Consider the following 18,679-nt stretch of genomic DNA (forward strand, 5'->3'; position numbering starts at 1 on the left):
GCAAAGGACAATTTTAGTTGGTATTTCTCTGCAGAAATCAGCATTTCCAAGCCTTAGAAATGTCTTGTTCCACTGCATTTTACTGTGACACCCTGAAAACTTGATCCCTCTGACCCACTGAGCAATTGGAGTCTGAGGAAAACCATCCTCTTGAGTAAATAATCAGTAATACTCTCTTTGAGGCTAACAGAACTGTTTATCTCAATTGTTCTAGTCATTTGGGCAAGACTGTTTACTCTGATGCTCACTTTCAAATGAAACATTATGTAGAACTATTGAAAAACGTGCTGGCAGATACTACAGCTAAGAATAACATGAAGCAGGTGATTTGCACAGGGAAAACTTCTGCTTATGGAGATGAGTAATACAACAAGTGATCTTGCTTTCTTAAGTTAAAATCCTAATTGGGAATATTTTCCTGATGGCAAATTATCAATAAATTATCAATTTGCTTTTTAAAGTTTTAAAATAAACTGTCAGAGCATTTACAGATGATGTGTACAGACTGATTATAAATTAGGACTCCTGCCTTCATTTTGCCAAAGCAGGACCCTTGCCTAATATTTCTGATTGTATAGGATAATTAATCTCAATATTTAAATTTTACATTGGTTGTTTGTTTACTAAGGTTTGTTTGTTTGTTTTTTAATTTAAGCTGGCTTTAAAAGTGTATTTTTTCATTCAGTAAATATAGTAAATTTATAATGAAGCATACTCCTAAAGGTAATGCCCCCAAAATCCCCAAGCCAAACCAAATTCAAGCCCTGAGAAGTAAGAGTGATTCTGTCAGGTTTTAAAATGTGTAACATACAAATTGTGTCTCCATTATAAGATTGTTATTGTTCATTCCTCAATGGGTATTCCTCTGGGAGGCAGACTGGCCTACTAATTAGGCTGCTGGGCTACCAAAGCTGTGATGTGGCAATCAGCAACTGTACTGTCTGAATACACGCTTGGTGCTCATTCTATCCATACTGCACTGACTTTGCAGCTCCACGTCACCCTCATCCCAGGACAGGGGTTTGTGGGGGCATGGGACCTTCCAGATTGGGGAATGGAAATTCTTGCTGAAAAACTAACCAGGAGGTATGTTAGATAATTTTTTTTTTCTTTTTGGTCAGGAAAGCCACTCAGCATGGGTCAGTGGGCAGCCCCTCACAAATGCTTGTGCCAGAACAGTGCTGGAGGCAGCAGAGAGGAAGCAACAGCTCCAAATGTTGCCTGTTGAATTTGCGTAGGTGAGGATTGCACACCTAATGATGAGCTGCTGCTCACTGCCCCTGCTCTGTCCCCTTTGGCTGTGCTGGTGTAACTGGTCAGCAAACTGAGAGCAGGGAACTGAGACCAAAAAATAACACAGTGAAACAGTGCCTGCTAATTTTAGCTGAACTGATTTTCTGAACCACTTCAGTGCATGGTGACAGGGACAGTCATGCTGGCACGGTGAAGGAGCACAAGGAAGTGAGGGGGCTGGAAGGATAGTGTCAGGATGGGTAGGGTTGGGACTGCCAGAATTGTTCCTCTTGCTGGAAACTGCCAGTGTAACCATACTGAGACTAGCTCTGTCACTGCAGGGAAATCCATTACTAGAGGCTGACCTGTCACAAAATAAAACTACCGAAGCCTTTATCTGAAGAAGCAAATGAATACAACTTACTTCATCTGAATTTATCGGAATAATATTGTGAATGTAACTTCACTGACAACACGGTACATGGACAACTGATAACAAAATCATTGTTGAGATCCTTTTTAATATGCATTTCTTTCATATTCTGCTAACTGGGAAAGAAGAGAGGGAAGTTATGACAAGAGAAAGCTGTGATGGCCTCAAGGAGGTAAAGCACATTATGACAGTGCATTGGCTTATAAAATCTTCATATCTGCTCAAAGTACTGCTCAAAGTACAGCCATTATGTGAATCCATCTCCATGGGGCTGGCCATGATTATGCTTGCTTTGTAAAATAGTTCTATGGTGAAAATCATAGACCAGTAAACCTTTTATGTGTATCTGACAATTTTGTTGAAATGATCCTGAAAGAGAGAAGGCAAAAATGCATAGAAAATCATGCCATGCTATGCTAATGTTCAACTAACATGCTTTCTGTATAAGACATTCATGTTTCAGCAATATCACAGCTGTACTTAAAAATTGTGATAAAATGATGGGAAAAAAGGAGAAGTAATTTACATTTATTTACGCTTTCGGAAGACTGTTTAAGAAATTAAGTGGCCCAGAAATGAGAAGTCAAATAGTATAATAAAAAAGAACTGGTTAAAAATACAAAAACATGCTAAAAGAGATTTATGCTGCCACTGATAAAAATTAGGAACAGGTGCTTCAAGGTTGTGTATTAATTTCATTGTTGTTTAAGATATCACTATCTGGAAGAGGAAATATTAGATAAAAAATCTGCAGATTGTACAAGTAAATTAATTATTAAAAAAAACCAAACAGGCACAGGTCATGGTACTTAAGAGAGATTTACTATGAATATTTGAATGGACAACATTCTAGCAAATGAAAATTCAATAGTGAAAAACACAATTTAATAAACACTGGAGAAAAAAAAATGTAATTTGTCCATACACCTTCAGTGGGTCTAAATTAATTTGATCAGCTCAAGGAAAGTACCTGTGCATGAACATAGGCAGCTTCTTGAGTTCTTCTGGCAAACATGCAGCATAGCCATGAAAGCATGTGAAATGTTACAGTGGTCAGGGAATACACACTAACACTGAACAAATTTGTGGAGATTCTCTATGTGGCACTTTTTGCCCAGTTCCATATCTCCCAGAACCAGAACACCAAGTCTGGGGACCAAATGGGAACCCAGTCTGGGAAAAAAAGCTTGAAAGATTTATCCCCTAGTCCCCTCATGCTCATACTAGAGGTTGTGCAGCAGTAAAAGGATTTGCTGACCAGTTTCTTCAACTACAGTTACAGGGTTGGCCACCAAGGTACCCATTTGCTACCCTGTCAGACCTCAAACCAGAGAAAGCAGAGCAGGGTCAGGGACCTCATCTGCTGACGGGGGGCTGGCTGGGGGTCTCTAGAATTCCTGCTAGGAAGGGCTGGGTAAATAAATAGGAGGTGAGCACATACATGGGATGGGGGTATAATTCAAAATTTGTATACCACTGCTTGAGACTTCCAAGATCCACCTGCAAGATGGAGAATTCCTGTTCCTTATTTATGATAACGCTTAGGAATTTCTTTATAGTTGTTTCTATTAATTGCCATGTGCAGAATTATGAAAATCTGTGCTGAAGCCCCTGAGGGGCTGCTGCTGAAAAACAGAGGTGGTACTTCTGCCACACAGACTGCATTGAAGGAGCATGTTGAGGGGTGGAAAGCCTATAAATAGATCCAATTTTAATGCTTTTATAAATGGCTTGAGAACAAGAAGTAGAACACACTAATGAAATCTACAAATAGTATTGAGGCACATTCAGATTATTAACAGTGCCGTAAAAGGAAAAACTAAATTACTTTGATACTAACAACTTATGCATGGCTGCACATGACTCTGCAGTGTGAGGGGCTTAAACTTGGAACTCTAAGGCACTACTGATTTATCATCTTCCCATCATAGATGACAGACAACACCTTTTTTTTTTTTCCAGGTTGACTTCATTAGGCTGTCATAGTTCTGGTCATACCAACTATCTGCATGAACAATACTAATCTCTGATAAGGCTACCAAAAAGTCTGGGCTATATGGTATAACTGGATCTGCTAAAGGCTCTTTCTGATGTCTCAGCACACCAGGAAAGTAAATATTAATTTTTTCAATAAAATGGTCAAATCCACATGAGGCAAACAAGAAGAGTTCGTTTCTAACAGTGCAGTGCTGTGGTGTGTTGCAGGAGACAGGAGGGAGGTGCAAATTCAAGGCAAGACTTTCACTGGTTCAGAACCAGGGTGTCAGTAGTTAATTCCCACTGGAAACTCAGCAGGTAAGCACGGTGCCCACAGCTCAGAGGATGAACCAAGTTGCGAGTATTCCATGGTATGTCCGTAGCCAGGAGGAAAATTTTGGGGCAAAAGTTCCCAGCTTGTGTCAGAGCTGCCAAAGGGAAAACCTCCAAAGTAGTATGACAGTGTTCCCAAATAGTACAAGTAAAAGAGATGTGTCTGTGTGTTGTTAAAGCTACGTAGGCTTCCTCGGCACCTTCATCTGTGAGCTACCATGAATATTTCTACCTGTCAGCTTCTCCAGACTCTGCTCTTTTGTGCCTATATGACACATGGGGGAGTCACACATCCAGATGAGGCCCACAGATCCCCTAGTATTAAGACAGTAAGTCTTACCTAAGGGTCTTGCTGAGGACTTCCACTTAGGTCCTTGCTTTTTATGCAGAATCAGTGACAACTTGATTGTGACTTTTGTAAGCTACTGAGAGGAATGAAAAGTCATTTCCTAAGCAAACAGCCTTGGGAATAAACTATTAGGAGTAGGAAGCCCTTTGCAGGCATCTTTAGAGCAGGGTCAGAGCAGAAGAATTTCAGAGGAGAGACTAAAGCACCAGTACTCTAGCCTGTGCTAATCAAAAGTGACTCAATCTTGAGTGAATGACACTTCTATGAAACAAGTAAGTGTCTACAGACAGTGGCCTAAAATACACTGGTGCTGCATTGATCCCTTCTGGGTTGGCAAGTTTGCCTTGACAACAGTCTTGAGATGAAAGAGGCAGTAAGCTGGCAGTCTGAGTTGGCTTTTGTGTGCTTGAACATAGATATCTGCTCTATGAAGATCTTTAAGTGTTATAGACAAGATGAAACAGGCTAGATCAGGCTATCATCCTATCATCTACTGTACCAGTAAAGTGTTCCTGAATACCCCAGAAGACCTTTGCAGAGGCAGTGCAGAAGCTGTGTGAAGGAAAGCACATATGTTTTACAAATAGTTTAAGTTATTGCTGATAAACTTCCAAGCGTGAATCACAAGCAACATGTTCTGGTCAACCAGTCCTAAATCCTAGAGACAACTCTGAAGGTCAAAATAGTTAAACTTAGTGACTGTTATGTTCAACTCCCCCTTTCTTGGCACGCTGCAGTGCTAACCAACACCGTGGTTGCTAGAAAAGCAATCAGGAAGAAACCGAACATAAGCAGATACAAAAACAAATACAGCAGATTTCCTGTACAACAACTAATGCACTCACTTGTTTTAAACAGTGCTTAAGCTCCTACTATTATACCTTCAAATACAGGAGCGAGTGTCCCAAGATGCCAGAAGTCTAGATCTAGTAACACTGTCTACCCAACTAGTATTTTTTTTCCTCTACTGACATTTTGCCTCCCGGTGTCAATCTACCCCAATGCAAGGCATTGCTTGTGAAAAGCCAGTTTAAGTGAGCGGTGTGTGCCTCAATTCTGAGGTGGAATATTAGTTTAATAAACACTGAGTGTGACTCAAGACAGCTGCGTGTCTGACATGCTCCTGAATTCCCCTTCTGCAGGATGCTGTTGTGGCAACTCGACTGCTGTTCTGGGTGTGCCGTGGCTGCTCCCAGACACTGTCACTGTTCACTGCTCTGACAGTGTCACAATTTCTGCACAAACACAACTACACAACATACAAATTCTCTATACCCTCATGCTTATCCCCTCTATCTCAGCCTGTGGAACACTGGTTAATATAGTTTGTACCTTCCATCCAGTAAGATCCAGTCTTACAATGAGGAGGTTGTTCACCTAAATACCTAATATTTTACCTCCTCCCAGTTAAACTCACTTATGACACACTGTATTCCCAAACACCACTCTTAACAAAACTGAGAACTCGAAATTAATTACTTTAATGACTTTGCAACAGCTTTGCAACATTGTGTACTGTTGCTTTGTAAGAAATAAACGGAAGAGCAAACATTTACTTCTGAGTGTGAACAATCCAAAAGGACTCTTCTTCAGATGCCAAATAAGTACTTCCATGAAGGTCTCATTGTCTTTACTTGCAGTTTTAGTACTTCAGTTCTGCTGCAAATAGACCCCAGAAATCAAGACCCATAAAATTAAACACAGTAAAAGTATGATCCATGATTTAAATCCCTCACCAGAGCAATGCAAGAACGGGTAAGCAAAGACAGGTACTCTCCCAGAATTCTTAGAATCTGCTTAATCATTTTAATTTATCCTGCTCTTCCTCAACAGCAAAGGTAAGGTTCCTCCTACGGACAAGCTCTTTCTCTCACAGACCTTTGGTTTAGAGCTGGATCCTAATTTATGCATGAAAAAGACTTTGGGGAATAACAGAAGAGAACCATTCCCTGCATAGACTCTGCTATGGTCTAGTTGTCAAGGTGGTGATTGGTCAGAGGTTGGACTCGATGAACCTGGAGGTCTTTTCCAACTTAAATGATTCTGTGGTTCTGAAGGATAGCAGGTGTAAGGGAAAAATGGATGGGGACTGCAGAGACTGCAGCCAGAAGCAAAAGCTGTGAGGAGCTGGGGCATGCTCTGGAGGATGAGGCTTGTGCAGTGCAGTCATGTGTGAGAGCCTTGAGAGAAAGGATTGTTCCAAGATCCTATGTGAACTGTCACTGATGAATTGTTATTCAGAAGGGAAATCTGCAGACTGAATTTGCCTTATCAAATCAAATACTTATAAGTATTATCATCTTATTATTTTAAATGTGGCCAAACACAAACTGATTATCAGGTATGAAAAGAGATGCTTTCCAATCAAAATTTTGCTCTTTCTCAAACTTCAAATCCATTAAAAAAAAAAAAAAAAAAAAAGTTGCTTTCTGCAAAAGCTTCAATCTTTCAACTTGATTTTTCCCTACTTATGTTCTCAGAAGCTAATACCATTTTAGCACAAGCATATATACTCTTTAAGTTTGTAATAGTTACCTTGCTGAGAAAACTATATTCCAAAAATTTTAATTTTGCCCAACTTGAAAGGCAATGGAGAACTGGGTTCATAACAGGAAGTACTGACCAACAGCACAGGCCAGCACTACCAAACTTGCTTATAATAATTTTGGCAGAAGCTTTTCCTCAAGAGGGGAACAGTGACTTAATGTGCCCAGGTAACTTGACTGAGGCCATTTGTATGGAAATCCAGCCAGGTTGTCTAAAGGAATTAATCAGAATGGTTTGAAGTGTCTGGCGGGAGATCTCCTGTGTCACTGGAGATGAGCATCACAGACTATCACAACTGGAACAGCTAGTACTGGAACCACTACTCTGAGTAGACCTCTGCTAAGTGCTGATGAAAACCCAGCAATAAATCAGGAAGCATTGCAGGAATTTATTGCAGAATTTATTTGCAATTTCTTTACAGAATTTATTACAGGAATTGCTGCAGAAATCCAGCCAGCAAAGGTAGGTGATAGGAAGAAGGTGCCCAGGAAAAGAAGGAAACTGGACATCTTGACCAGAGAAATAAGGTCTACTGAAAACATAAGTTCAGGCTATGTGGGAAGAGATCTCTTGAACATATTTGGAAAACAATCTTAGGAACACTGGGAAATCAAACATAGAAAATAAATAACGATGCATGTCCTGATGAGAGGATGGTTTCTAAAGCTCCTACCTAACCAGTGATGAAAGATTAATTCCTCCCAAGCTTGCCACTTACATGCTTGGAATTGTCATTGCATTTTCATACTTGTGATCCACTTCCCTACTGACTTTGATTTCCTTACTTCATCTCAGTCACTTCTATTTCCCTACCCTAGACTTTGTCAGATGCTCCTGACTACAACAGATCTTTCCTAGTTTTACTGTATGCATGCATAGGACTGATTACATATTTAAAACAAAAAAAAACTAAGTCACAACTGTTTTACTACCAACTGTAGGTTCATTTTCTCTAACATTTTATTCTTTAGGCAAAACTAGCAGTACTTGGCTGTTTTCAGATGTGGGAGAAAGCAAGAGGAGGACTGTTAGAGCAGGAAGCACGGGCTCCACTACCAACAACACTCTTTTGGCAACAAGTCCAAAAGCTTAGAACTATTTTAAGAGTATTAACACCACAAATGAGGGAAGTGTGAAGGAAGAATGTGATGCATCTTTTTAAGCCAACAGCAGAAATAGCTTCAGCATTCACTCTGACAAGATAAATGAACAATCAGCTTTTCTAAGACTAGCCAAGAGAACATTAAGATTGTAATATAGCTGACAGAAAATATGACTACTTGAACATGTTCATTTTTACTGAAGATTACTCCACTCAATCCTTTCACTGAAAATGAGGGCAAGATACACCTGATGATGACACGGCAAAATGCAGGATTTTGTCTGCACATGTCATATCCCTTGTAAAAGAGGAGTGGATTTAATGAACATGCTGAAGTGTGCTCAAATAGACAGACAACTTCAGGGGAGAGAGGAAAGATACAGATTGATCAAAACACTATGCCTATTCAGGGAACTGATGGATGGAGCCTGTGGGTCATACCTTACCTAAAATGGAATAACCACTGCAGCAGTATGGATTGAACACTCACTGAAAAAGGAATCTGGAGCTCCTGGTGGACTGTGTCAAGGACAACATGAGCAGGGTCACTCCAAGAGAGGGGATAAGCTGGGAACCAAAGCTGGCCACAGGACAGGCAAGGCAGTGCCCTCACCAGCCTGAGTGCAGTTCCATAGGATTTGGGTCAGGTTGAGGTGGTGATATGTCTTGAGAGTCCAAGACAAGGTGAGATGAGTCATGTCCAGAGTCTAGAAAGAAAGTCCAGCCAGGAATAGCACACGACAGAGTCAGAGAAAAGGTCCATACAGGAGAAAGGGTTGGAGGCAAGGCTATATATTACACAAGTCATCTGTATAATATATAAGAAGGCCAACTGAGAAGCCAAAGCAACAGGAGACAGGACTTGGCACAGGCAAACCTACAGTACTGCACATGCTAAAGTCTCAAGTGAGGGCATCAGGGCAATTAAGGCCCAGCCATGCACTTTACTTGGTCCTGACAGTTACCAAGCTAAGCATTAGTAAGCAGGGTGCCACAGTGATGAGCAAGACTACCTTTATAAAGACATTCTAGGTTGTTTTTACAGGCATGAAGCCAGTAGATCAAAAGAATTATTAGTCCTCTTTACTCAGAACTTGTTAGATCACGCCTGGGAAACCACATCACACTCTGGGCCCCCCCCCAGTGTGAGAAAGAAGTTGACAAATTGCAGTGAGTGCAGTTGAGGGCAGTCAAGGTGGTGTGGGAGTGGGAGCACATGCCCTGTGAGGAGAGGCTGAGGGAACTGCATCCAGTCAGAAGGCTTGAAGGGAAATCCAAGAGCAAAACTCTCTACTGAGGTGCACGGCAGAAGGATCAGAGGCAACAGTCATATGTGGAGGTTCTGATTAAAGGGGGGAAAAAAACATCACTGTGACACCAATCAAGTTGGCACATGTTGCCCAGGTAAGTTGTGCTATCTCCATTCATGGAGGTTTTCAAGACCCTGCTGGACAAAGCCCTAAGCAGCTTGGTCAGAAGATACAAGAAGCAGAAGTAGAGACCTCTTGAGCCCCCCAGCCTGAACAATACTTTTCTATTTCTATTGCTCCCATGGCTAATCAAGTGTGCTGCTGAACACACAAGTCCATAGGAGAATGAAGGAACTTGAGCATGTTAAAGAAGTTGTTGAAGAATATACTTTTGAATACAAGTTTACAAGTACAGAAATACTGAAGTAGTCCTTTGCAGAACACAGAATTCCTTAAAATAGTTTTTTCCATACTGTTTGGGTGTTTTTTTTTTACATATTACCTCTTTGTACACAAACTTTTGAGTCTTTAGCTCCTGTTCCACTGTATATTGCACTGTTTGCCCAACAAACACACTCCAGGACTTAAGTGTGTTGTCATACTTTCACTGCATTTGAACTCCTCCGACTCTGGCTGTTGGTTCAATTTTCCTGATACTCATCCCTCCTTTCAGTGCAGCCCTGCTGATCTCCCCACATTATTCAACTGTGAAGTTGAATGTTACCCTGAAACACATGTAATATTTTGGCATGAATTACATTATGTCTGAGGTAAACCACAAAATCAATCTTTTACATGGTTCTATTGCCACTTTTAATCTTGTCTAGTAGGGAGCACTGCCACGCCCCCTAAAACACTGGGCATATTTTCCTTAAGAGAAAATACTTGCATTCTTCTTTGGAATAGGAAAGATAGATTTCTTGCTGTCATTCATTTCCTTGATTCTTTCCCACACCTTTGGCTATTACATTGTATCACCCACATGGAAACATTGCACAATTACACTCAGATTATGTGAACAGCCTGTAAGCATTCAACACTCCTATCAGCCTGCTCCATTAATAAATTCCCAACTTTGTGTAAGTTCAGTACTAAAGGTCAGCTAATGTCTCCTTGAAGCTGGGAGAACTATGGCTGGAAACACCTGGCTGTGTTTAGAGCAGAGTGGTCCAGTGGGAGATGGGGAACAAAACAGTGGTCTGCACTGCAAGAGACGTGCTCTGAGGGAGATCTGGCCTGGTCCTATGCACCGAATACTCCTTGGTACCCGCAGATCTTTCATTTGGGTTCATCTGAAAGTATCAAAGCTCCAGCCCTGATCTGGTGTGCAAACTGAAGTGGAAACCATCAGATTTGTTTAAAAAGCAAACTCCTCAAACAAAATGTGAAGGCACAGTCCGAGAGTTCTTTTGCTCCTACAGGTGTACAACAACATTCTCTTCAGCCTGTCTTTCAGAGCTGGCAATGTCAACTACTCCACATCCAATAACACAAAAGAAGCTCCAGGTGGGTTTAAGTTGGAAAAAGTGCATTTTTAATCAGTTTTAAACATTAGTTTAGGGGTTTCTTGTCTGTCATAAACCAGGTCATTTGTAAAGATGCTGACCACCACTTTCTAAGCTGTATTTTATACTAAGATTCCCATCTCACTACCAGTCTGCAAGCACTGCTAAGCACAAGGGAGTGCCACTACCCAGCCCTTGCGGCCTCGCTGACGCCTGAGCTCACCAGGAGGCACAAGGAAAGGCAGATAAATATCTCAAGGGCGGGTGCCAAGAGGATGGAGTCAGACTCTTTTTGGTGGTGTGGTGGCGCCCAGCGACAGGACGAGGAGCAATGGCCATAAAGTAAAACACATGAGGTTCCAGCTCAACAAGAGGAAGAACTTTACACGGAGGGGGGGCAGAGCACTGGAACAGGCTGCCCAGGGAGGGCGTGGAGTCTCCCTCTCTGGAGACATTCCAAACCCACCTGGACCCGTTCCCGTGTCACCTGCTCTAGGTGGCCCTGCCTTGGCAGGGGGGTTGGAGGGGACGATCTCCAGAGGTCCCTCCCAGCCATAACATCCCGCGGGCCGGGCAGGTGCGGTGACCTCGGCAAGACGGGGGGCGGCGGCCGCCCCGCCCTGCGGCTCCGCAGGTCCCGCCGTGTGCGCCGGGCCGGGCCCGCCCCGCAGGCGGCCGGTCGGGGTGGGAGGGGAGGGCGAGGGAAGGCGGGAGGGAGGGAAGGCGGGCGCTGTCCCCGCCCGGCGGTCGCGGTGCTGCGGCGGCGCAGCCGCTTCCCTTCCGCGGCGGGGCCGGGCCGGGCCGGGATTGGCCGCGCCGCCGCCTCGCCCCAGAATGCAGCGCATGGCGCGTCATTGAAGAGAGACCATGATGGCGGCGGCGGCCGCGGCGGCGGGGGGCGCCCCCGAGGTGATCGCCCAGCTGGAGAACGCGGCCAAAGTGCTCATGGTGAGGCGGGCGGCGGCACCGCCGCGCCCGGAGCGGCGCCTCGCCCCCGGGAGGGGCGCCCGCGCCGGACCCCTCTCCCCTCCCCGCCTCCGCTCACGCCGCTCTCACCCCTGGGGCGCGGGGCTCGGGGCGCAGCCCGGCGGGGAGCGGCGTCCCCGCCGCTCCGTCCCGCTGCCCGGGCGGCCGCGCTCCGTCCCTCCCTGCCCCTCTCCTCCCCGGCCGGGCTCCGTGGCCCCGCAGCCTGGCCGGCCGCACCGCGCACACCGCGCCGCCGCTCCATGTGCCGCCCGCTCCCGCCGCCCTGGGCAGGCTCTGCCCGCGCCCTGCGCTGCCCACCCTGCCTGCGGGGCGTCCCGTCCCCGAGCCCCCGCACCGCCACTGCCCGTCGCGGAGACCCTCGCCGAAGTTGCCAGTGAGCAATTCTCCCGGCGGCGGGGCCGGGGCCCCGGGCACGTCCCGCGGCAGTGGCGGGAGGTCGCGCCCGTCCCGGTCCGGCGCGGGCAGCGAGGCGCCGGGAGCAGCGTGGAAGCGGCCTCGGGAGTGCCGCGATGCCGTTCCGGGGTTTTCTTTTAAGCCGGGGAGCACCGAGCAGCTACAGGCTCACGGTGCTGCCGTCTTGAAGCAAAGCCATTAATGGTGCTTCGCACCCTGATCTGTTTATTATCAATTAACTATTCCTGCTGACTGTGAATGTGCTCTCTTATTTTCATAATGGCGTGGAAAGTCAAGTCCATATGGCAGAAGATCAGAAATGTGATGCATCTGGGTACTGGTAGTGACCACTGGCATTAAAACATCCTGGTTGCACATCCTTGTAAAAGACTTGTTAGTTTGAATGAAAAGCTATATGTTGGCTAGTGTAGTTCACAGGTCTTCCTTCCAGATCTTCCAGAAATGTCCAGCTGAAAGCCTTCCCCATAAAATTTATCTTACCAAAAAGCAGTTCCAACAGAAATAAAGTTTGTAAGTTGTTGATATTTGGAAGTTTCAGAAAACCCAAAGCAATAATGGTAAAGTTTGCCTAGTATCAATAATTAATCAGTGGCCAGAGCCTGAACAATTGCAGTTCAGTGTCTTGCTGAAACAGCCTGACTGTAAAGCGACAGGTGATCAGCTTTACTCCAGGGTGTCCTATCAAAATGTGTGTGTGTTACTCCTTTTGAAGTCAAAACCTGAAACATTGATTATGTTTCCAAACAGGAAAGTAAAGATAGATAACTTGGCAACAAGCACTTTTCCTTTTACAAAAATACTTCTAGAAGTGTGTGACCAGTGATGCGTTTTAAGCTTTGAGCTGTTTCTGATTTGTGCATGCTTTGCAAAACTTGACTGTATAGATTGTTAGATGTTCTCATAATGTCTGTGTATCTCTGTCTCAAAAATAACACAGTTTCCGTAATTGCCAGGAGTGTTTGACTGCATGGGGGAAATATGTAATAAGTATTATGAGACAGAACGTGTGTGGAATGAAGCTGGTGGTTAGGTAATTCTCAGTATCAAACCAACAGCACGTGGAGTGACATCTCCAAAGTCTTGCATCTGTGCTGGAAGACTAAATGGTACTTGTGTGGGCATTGTTTTCCTAGCTATCATAGAGAGGGAAAAGCAACTTACTGTGGAGTTAAATTAAATAAATTAATAAATAAATAAATAAAAATTAAATAAATAAATTAAATAAAAGCATTAATACAGTGAAAAGATACAGGCCTCTTACGGTAATGTTTATGATTCTGTTGAAGAATAGGTGCTCAACTTGCTGAAAAATATGTCTTGGATCTGCAGCACATGGATGTTAGGATCCTTGTTGAATTTCCAGGTTCTTCCCATCAGCTTCTGACTGTATGAAAGCTGACATGTATAAAAAGCTCTTTAGCTTTTTCTTATTTCTTTTCCACAGCTGTTCTTGGAAGTTTTGTAGGTAACACTAAACTGACAAGAATTAGTTAGATGGCTTTTACTGAGGAAGCTGCCTAAAAGTTATTTATGAAAGCTACCCATGAGGGTAAGGACCCAGAGTCAGGCAGGGTTGGCTGTGGAAGAGCTGTGAGAATGATATAGGGTTATTGCTCTGTGTTCCTTCTCAAAAATCGTCTGGTCTTTGGAGTGTTGGAGGAGAGGAGGTCACCAGGTTCTTTACAAAGGTGAGTGTGAGACCCCAGAGTCTGAGAGGGTTACGAGCACTGCTCCTGTTCTTTCTTACTGGCAAATGTGCAAAAACCAAAGGTGTAATTGTGTTTCAGGACTGCACCTGGACATGATGATCTGAATTTCATTTAGTCAGAGGACTGTACTGTTTGGTAAAAGGTCTGCTTGGGTATGAGGGCAGGAAATATCTGTGTGTGGCAGTTGAGAGGCTGCGAACTAATCAAGCAAACTGGTGGGATCACTTAGTAAGGTATTTCTGTAAAAATCTGAGGACTTGGGGGAGGGAGGATGGTTAACCTGGTGCTAGTGGTGGAGGGCATGGGTAGAGGTCAGCACCTTGCAGTGGAATCATACCTGGAGCAATGGGAAAGGGTTGAGCTGTGAATGATCTGACAATAAATGGCAGAAGTTTTAACTATGCAGAGAGCTGTGGAGGGATTCAACAAAGTTTTCTTGTGGCAGTCTGTTGCAGGTAAGAGAATCCTGTAAAATACCAGAGCAATCCTTGTAAAATACAGTTGGCTAGGGATACATCAAAAGTGATGGAGTGTATCGAAGGATGGAGAAGGGAATGGTGATTTACTTGTCTTGATTTCAGACTAAAATATTGAGCCTTGAGGAGAATAATGGACTAGAGAAATTCAGATGTGCTAATAAAAAGACCTGAATGAGTTTAATTAACTTTCCTCGAGGATAAGTATGGATTACTGTGAGCTCTCTAAATCTCTGATAAGTATTTTCATAATTCCTTTTTTTTTTTTTCTTCATTGATCTGGATTAGTTGAGTTTTCCTTTGGAAAATTACTTTTTATGTGTCAGATAAATGATACCTGAGTCCTGATCTTATAAATTGCTGTTCTTTATGGACTTCACAAAGCATGGCATGCCGTGTTTAAAAACTGGAAAGATTCAATTTGTTCTCTCACCAAGCTTCTCTACAGCTCTATGGAAATGCTTCTCCTTTGTTATCAGTAACACCTTTCAACAGGTTCTGGGTAGCCCACATTCAAAAGGCTTAGTTTGGGAAATTATTGAAATTTGGTAAAAATTGAAGAGTTGTTATAAAAGATGAAACTTACCTTGTCGTTAGCTGCCAAATATGACTTTGAAGGCTGGTACTGTGACAGTTTTCTTTGGTGTGTGTGAGAATATTTGCTATATAAAAAGTATATGCTTTTCACAGTACCTAATTCCTTTCCAGTAAATCTAAGTGGTGTTTACTTTTTCAGTGCAACAGGCTGGTATACTCCTTTGGCCTCTCTGACTGTGGCTTGGTAAAGATCATATACCAGCATCTGTATGAACCAAATGAATCTACTGCTCCTCCATTTCCAGCTGTTTGACTCAGATGGTAAATAATGCCAAATATAACCAGTATTAGTTAAGCACTATTTTAATAACTGTCTTCATGGATAACAGAAGACATAGGTTGTATTATTAAGGAAAGAAATGTAAATGTCATCCCAGAGGTGAGAGGATGAAGTAGGAATCATGCCTAAGACCTATCTAGTTATTGCTGAGAGTTTATTAAAGCAGGTTGAAATTTTTTAGCATGTGATATTCTGTGACACTTAAATGGAAATTCGTAGGTTATAGCATGTTCCACCCCCCTCCCTCTGAAAAGGGGTGCTCTGGTGCTCTGTTCTTACCTGCAGTTCCACTTTCTCCCTTGTGACCCTGTGCAGAAGATATTAATACTGCTGAGATGACATAGGAACTAAACAAGGGAATGGATTTCTGTCAGGTTAGCAAGACGAATTGGCTATCTGTGCAGCCATTTAGGTTGCAGAGCTAGCACAGGGGTGCCGAAATTAGATTGTTGGACACGTACAGGGCTGGTCTGTCCCTGTTAGTGGTGAGCTGTCAGCTTGGCTCAAGTGTATAATATACCTTCACAGTACAATTTACTTGCTAACTCAGACTGTCTTGATATTAGAAATGCCAGACTTTGCTTAGAGGTGCACACTGAAAAGAGAAGAGGTTACGAGCTTCAGAAAGGAACATTCCAGCTGGAGAGAAGGCAAAAAGAAATATAAATCACAGTAAGTGTGGTTGGCGAAGTCAGTGGAGCAGACTACCTTGAGAGGCTATGGGGTCTTCCATCTTTAGAGATATTTAATACTTGACTGAACAAGACCCTGAACAACCTGATCTAACTTTGAAACGAGTTCTTTTTTGGGCAGAGGATTGAGTGAAGTGAGGTCCAGAGGTTCCTGTCATGCTAAGCTATTCTATGTGCTGTGACTCTGGGTAGCATTAACAGGTTCAAGACCATTTGAGCAAAGGCTTTTGCAGAAGAATTTCCTTCTTTAAAAGTTTGTAAATGGTCTGGTTTCACTGCGGCCTGTTTTTTGGGGTGGAGTGGATTCACACATTACCATCTTCTCAGGGTACTACTTAGTTTGTGGCTTATCCTGCCATTCTGAGGGAGATTTCAGGCTAAAGTTGAGTAGTCTGATGGTGGTCATACAAACTGCTCTTTCAGATGTTCAAATAAATTTATAGAGTAAAAGGGGGCACATTAGTAAGACCAAATTGTTTATACCATCAACCATGACAGTTTGTATGGTTGGCTCTTTTTGACCTTCCTTTCTTGGAGATCAGGGCTGTTGTGGTACGTGTATGAAACTGGCAAAAAATAACCCCCTTTCCATTCTAGCTGGTTCTCAGAAATCAGAGGGGCTGGGTGTGCTTTGTTTCTGATTTATATCCAGTTAGGCACTGTAAGTCTGGTTGCATTGAATAAGAACTTTCATGGTCCCAGATTCATGGATAGTCTGGTTTATTGAAACAGCATTTGTTAGATTGCCGATGATAAATGCACTAGGCCTACAAATTATAGATGCATAGTGCTATGTACAGTTGCTCACAGTTATGATCCAGCACAGTCAGGTGCAAATCTTACCAAAGAGGCGTCTCTGCTTTGGGGAGCAGGGAGGAGCAAGCTCATGGACTTGTCTGCAAAGTGGGATTGTGTTCTTATCTTTCCACAATGGAGGATTTCAAGTACCAATTTTATAGTCCATGGAAAAATGAAGGTGTGACTGTAGTCAAAAATCATTGACTATCTGTCGCTGCTGTCGTAGATGTGGGGTGGGGGCAGCTGTTTTCTCATTTTCATATTGGTGGGTGTGGTTTTTTATGTGTAAATGAGGGATAACGAGGGTCTCTGGTTACCTGAATTATAGGTAACTGAGTTATAGAATTTACAGTTGAAACAAAGGCAGCAGAGAACCATGGCACTTCATTGTATTCCTCCACCTGGCTGAGGCAGCAGTGAAGGCCAACTGACCTTTGCCAGGTCTTTACTCCCATTTATCTCCTTAAAGGAACGGATCTATAACAAGGGTTGTTATGCGCGGTGAAGGGGCAGTGAGGCTAAGGGCTGGCACAGAGATGTGGATGCTCTTCTGCACTTCACTGAGACAACACTGGGCTGTGAGGCCTCCACTTCAGCCCAGCCACCATTCAGTTGTTAAGCCTTGCTTGACCCCAGGTGCAAGATAAGCAAGTGGCTTAGCTCATGTTTTTGCCCAACCAGCCTTGTCAGTTCTCCACCATCTCAAGGCTTCTCTGTAGCTTGACATAATAAACCAGTCCATTTTCCACAAGGACCATGACGTTCCTACTTCCACAAGGAAGTTCAGTTTCTTGTTGCAATTTTTCTTCATTGTGGGGCAGTTTTCCAGACTGTGAAGCATGGCTCCATAGTAAGGGTGAAAGGGGGAGGTAGACTAGCTCTGCTTTTGTTATGGCAGGTTACCTGTTGGAAGAAATCAGACAAATTAATCATTCCAGTGCTGAGAAGATTTGTGGAAATCGTCCAATTCGTCACCTGAAAAACAAGCTGGATGTGTGCTGTATTATCTTTTGCTTCAGAACTTTTATGGTTGATGCGTTTTACAGACACACAGTTCAGATTACTGCTTGGGAGATAAGTACAAGCAATGTACACCGTGCTAGTGAAACTTTTACCTGGGAGCTGAGAACAAATGTGCATGGAACATATCTGTACTAAAGATGAACAGCTGAGATTAGGGAAGTGAGAACTAATAGAGATTCTGATACCTTTGGAAAGTAAAGATACTGTTCAATGAAATTAAAAGCTAGTGAAATGAGATTCTTTATGCTTAGGGTTTGTTTCCTCTGACCATTTCACAGAGGGAGTGTTTGTTTTTTTGAATCAGTATAATGTTTTGCACCGATTTGACATGTCACAGTTGCATTTCAGTATTTTTGTTCTGAATTATCAGTGTAAATACTGTGTGTTTTCTTCTACATTCATCTGCCAGAGTGCTTCATTAGTCCACAACTCCATCTGGATAATTCTTCTTCAGGCACTACCTACTGCTGTTTTCCCTTTAACCTGCTTCCTAAGAGTCTTATCGTTTTTATGCTAATCTGTGTTCATTAGTTAATTAACAGCTTTCCCTATGGAGAGGTAGAAGAAATCTTCTCGATTATTAAGTTGAGCTGATCCTGTCACAAGCAGATAAGTAAAATACTCCTTTTCATCAATTTCTGACAGTGTTTTGATTCTAAAAAGTCTGCCTGAATTAGGTATACATAAGGGCTCCTTGATTTTGATGCATAGTGGGGTGTATGAGTGGCATAAACCCACATACATGCTGGGAGATGTGGTGTAGAAGGGAAGGTGTCAGATCTGAGCTGTAGGAGACTGATGCAGGTCTCTACTTCGTTTTCATCCCTTCAAACTGTCTAATACATCCCGTTGAATAGGGAGTAGTTGTTCAGATAGGGATTTTAAGAGATGAAAGCAGGAGGATATATTTTACATAGTTCCTCTTCTTCCTCTTCTCTGCCTCTGAAACAGAAAAAGCCCAAACTTTCCTACTT

At 43.2% G+C, this 18,679-nt stretch overlaps 1 protein-coding gene across 1 annotated transcript in view; it reads left to right on the forward strand.

Moving 5' to 3' along the window:
• The first annotated feature begins 11,578 nt into the window (after positions 1–11,578).
• Positions 11,579–18,679, forward strand: part of XPO4 (exportin 4) — a 72,912-nt gene continuing 65,811 nt past the window's right edge. Inside the window, exon 1 of the mRNA XM_027884443.1 lies at positions 11,579–11,677. Within this exon, the coding sequence (XP_027740244.1) occupies positions 11,597–11,677 (81 nt within the window). The 5' untranslated portion in view covers positions 11,579–11,596. The remainder of the gene's footprint in view (positions 11,678–18,679) is intronic.

Source organism: Empidonax traillii, unplaced genomic scaffold (assembly GCF_003031625.1).
Source record: "Empidonax traillii isolate 1590-97213 ecotype Southwest subspecies unplaced genomic scaffold, ASM303162v1 scaffold9:size3134949, whole genome shotgun sequence".
In the NCBI taxonomy this organism is placed as follows: Eukaryota; Metazoa; Chordata; class Aves; order Passeriformes; family Tyrannidae; genus Empidonax; species Empidonax traillii.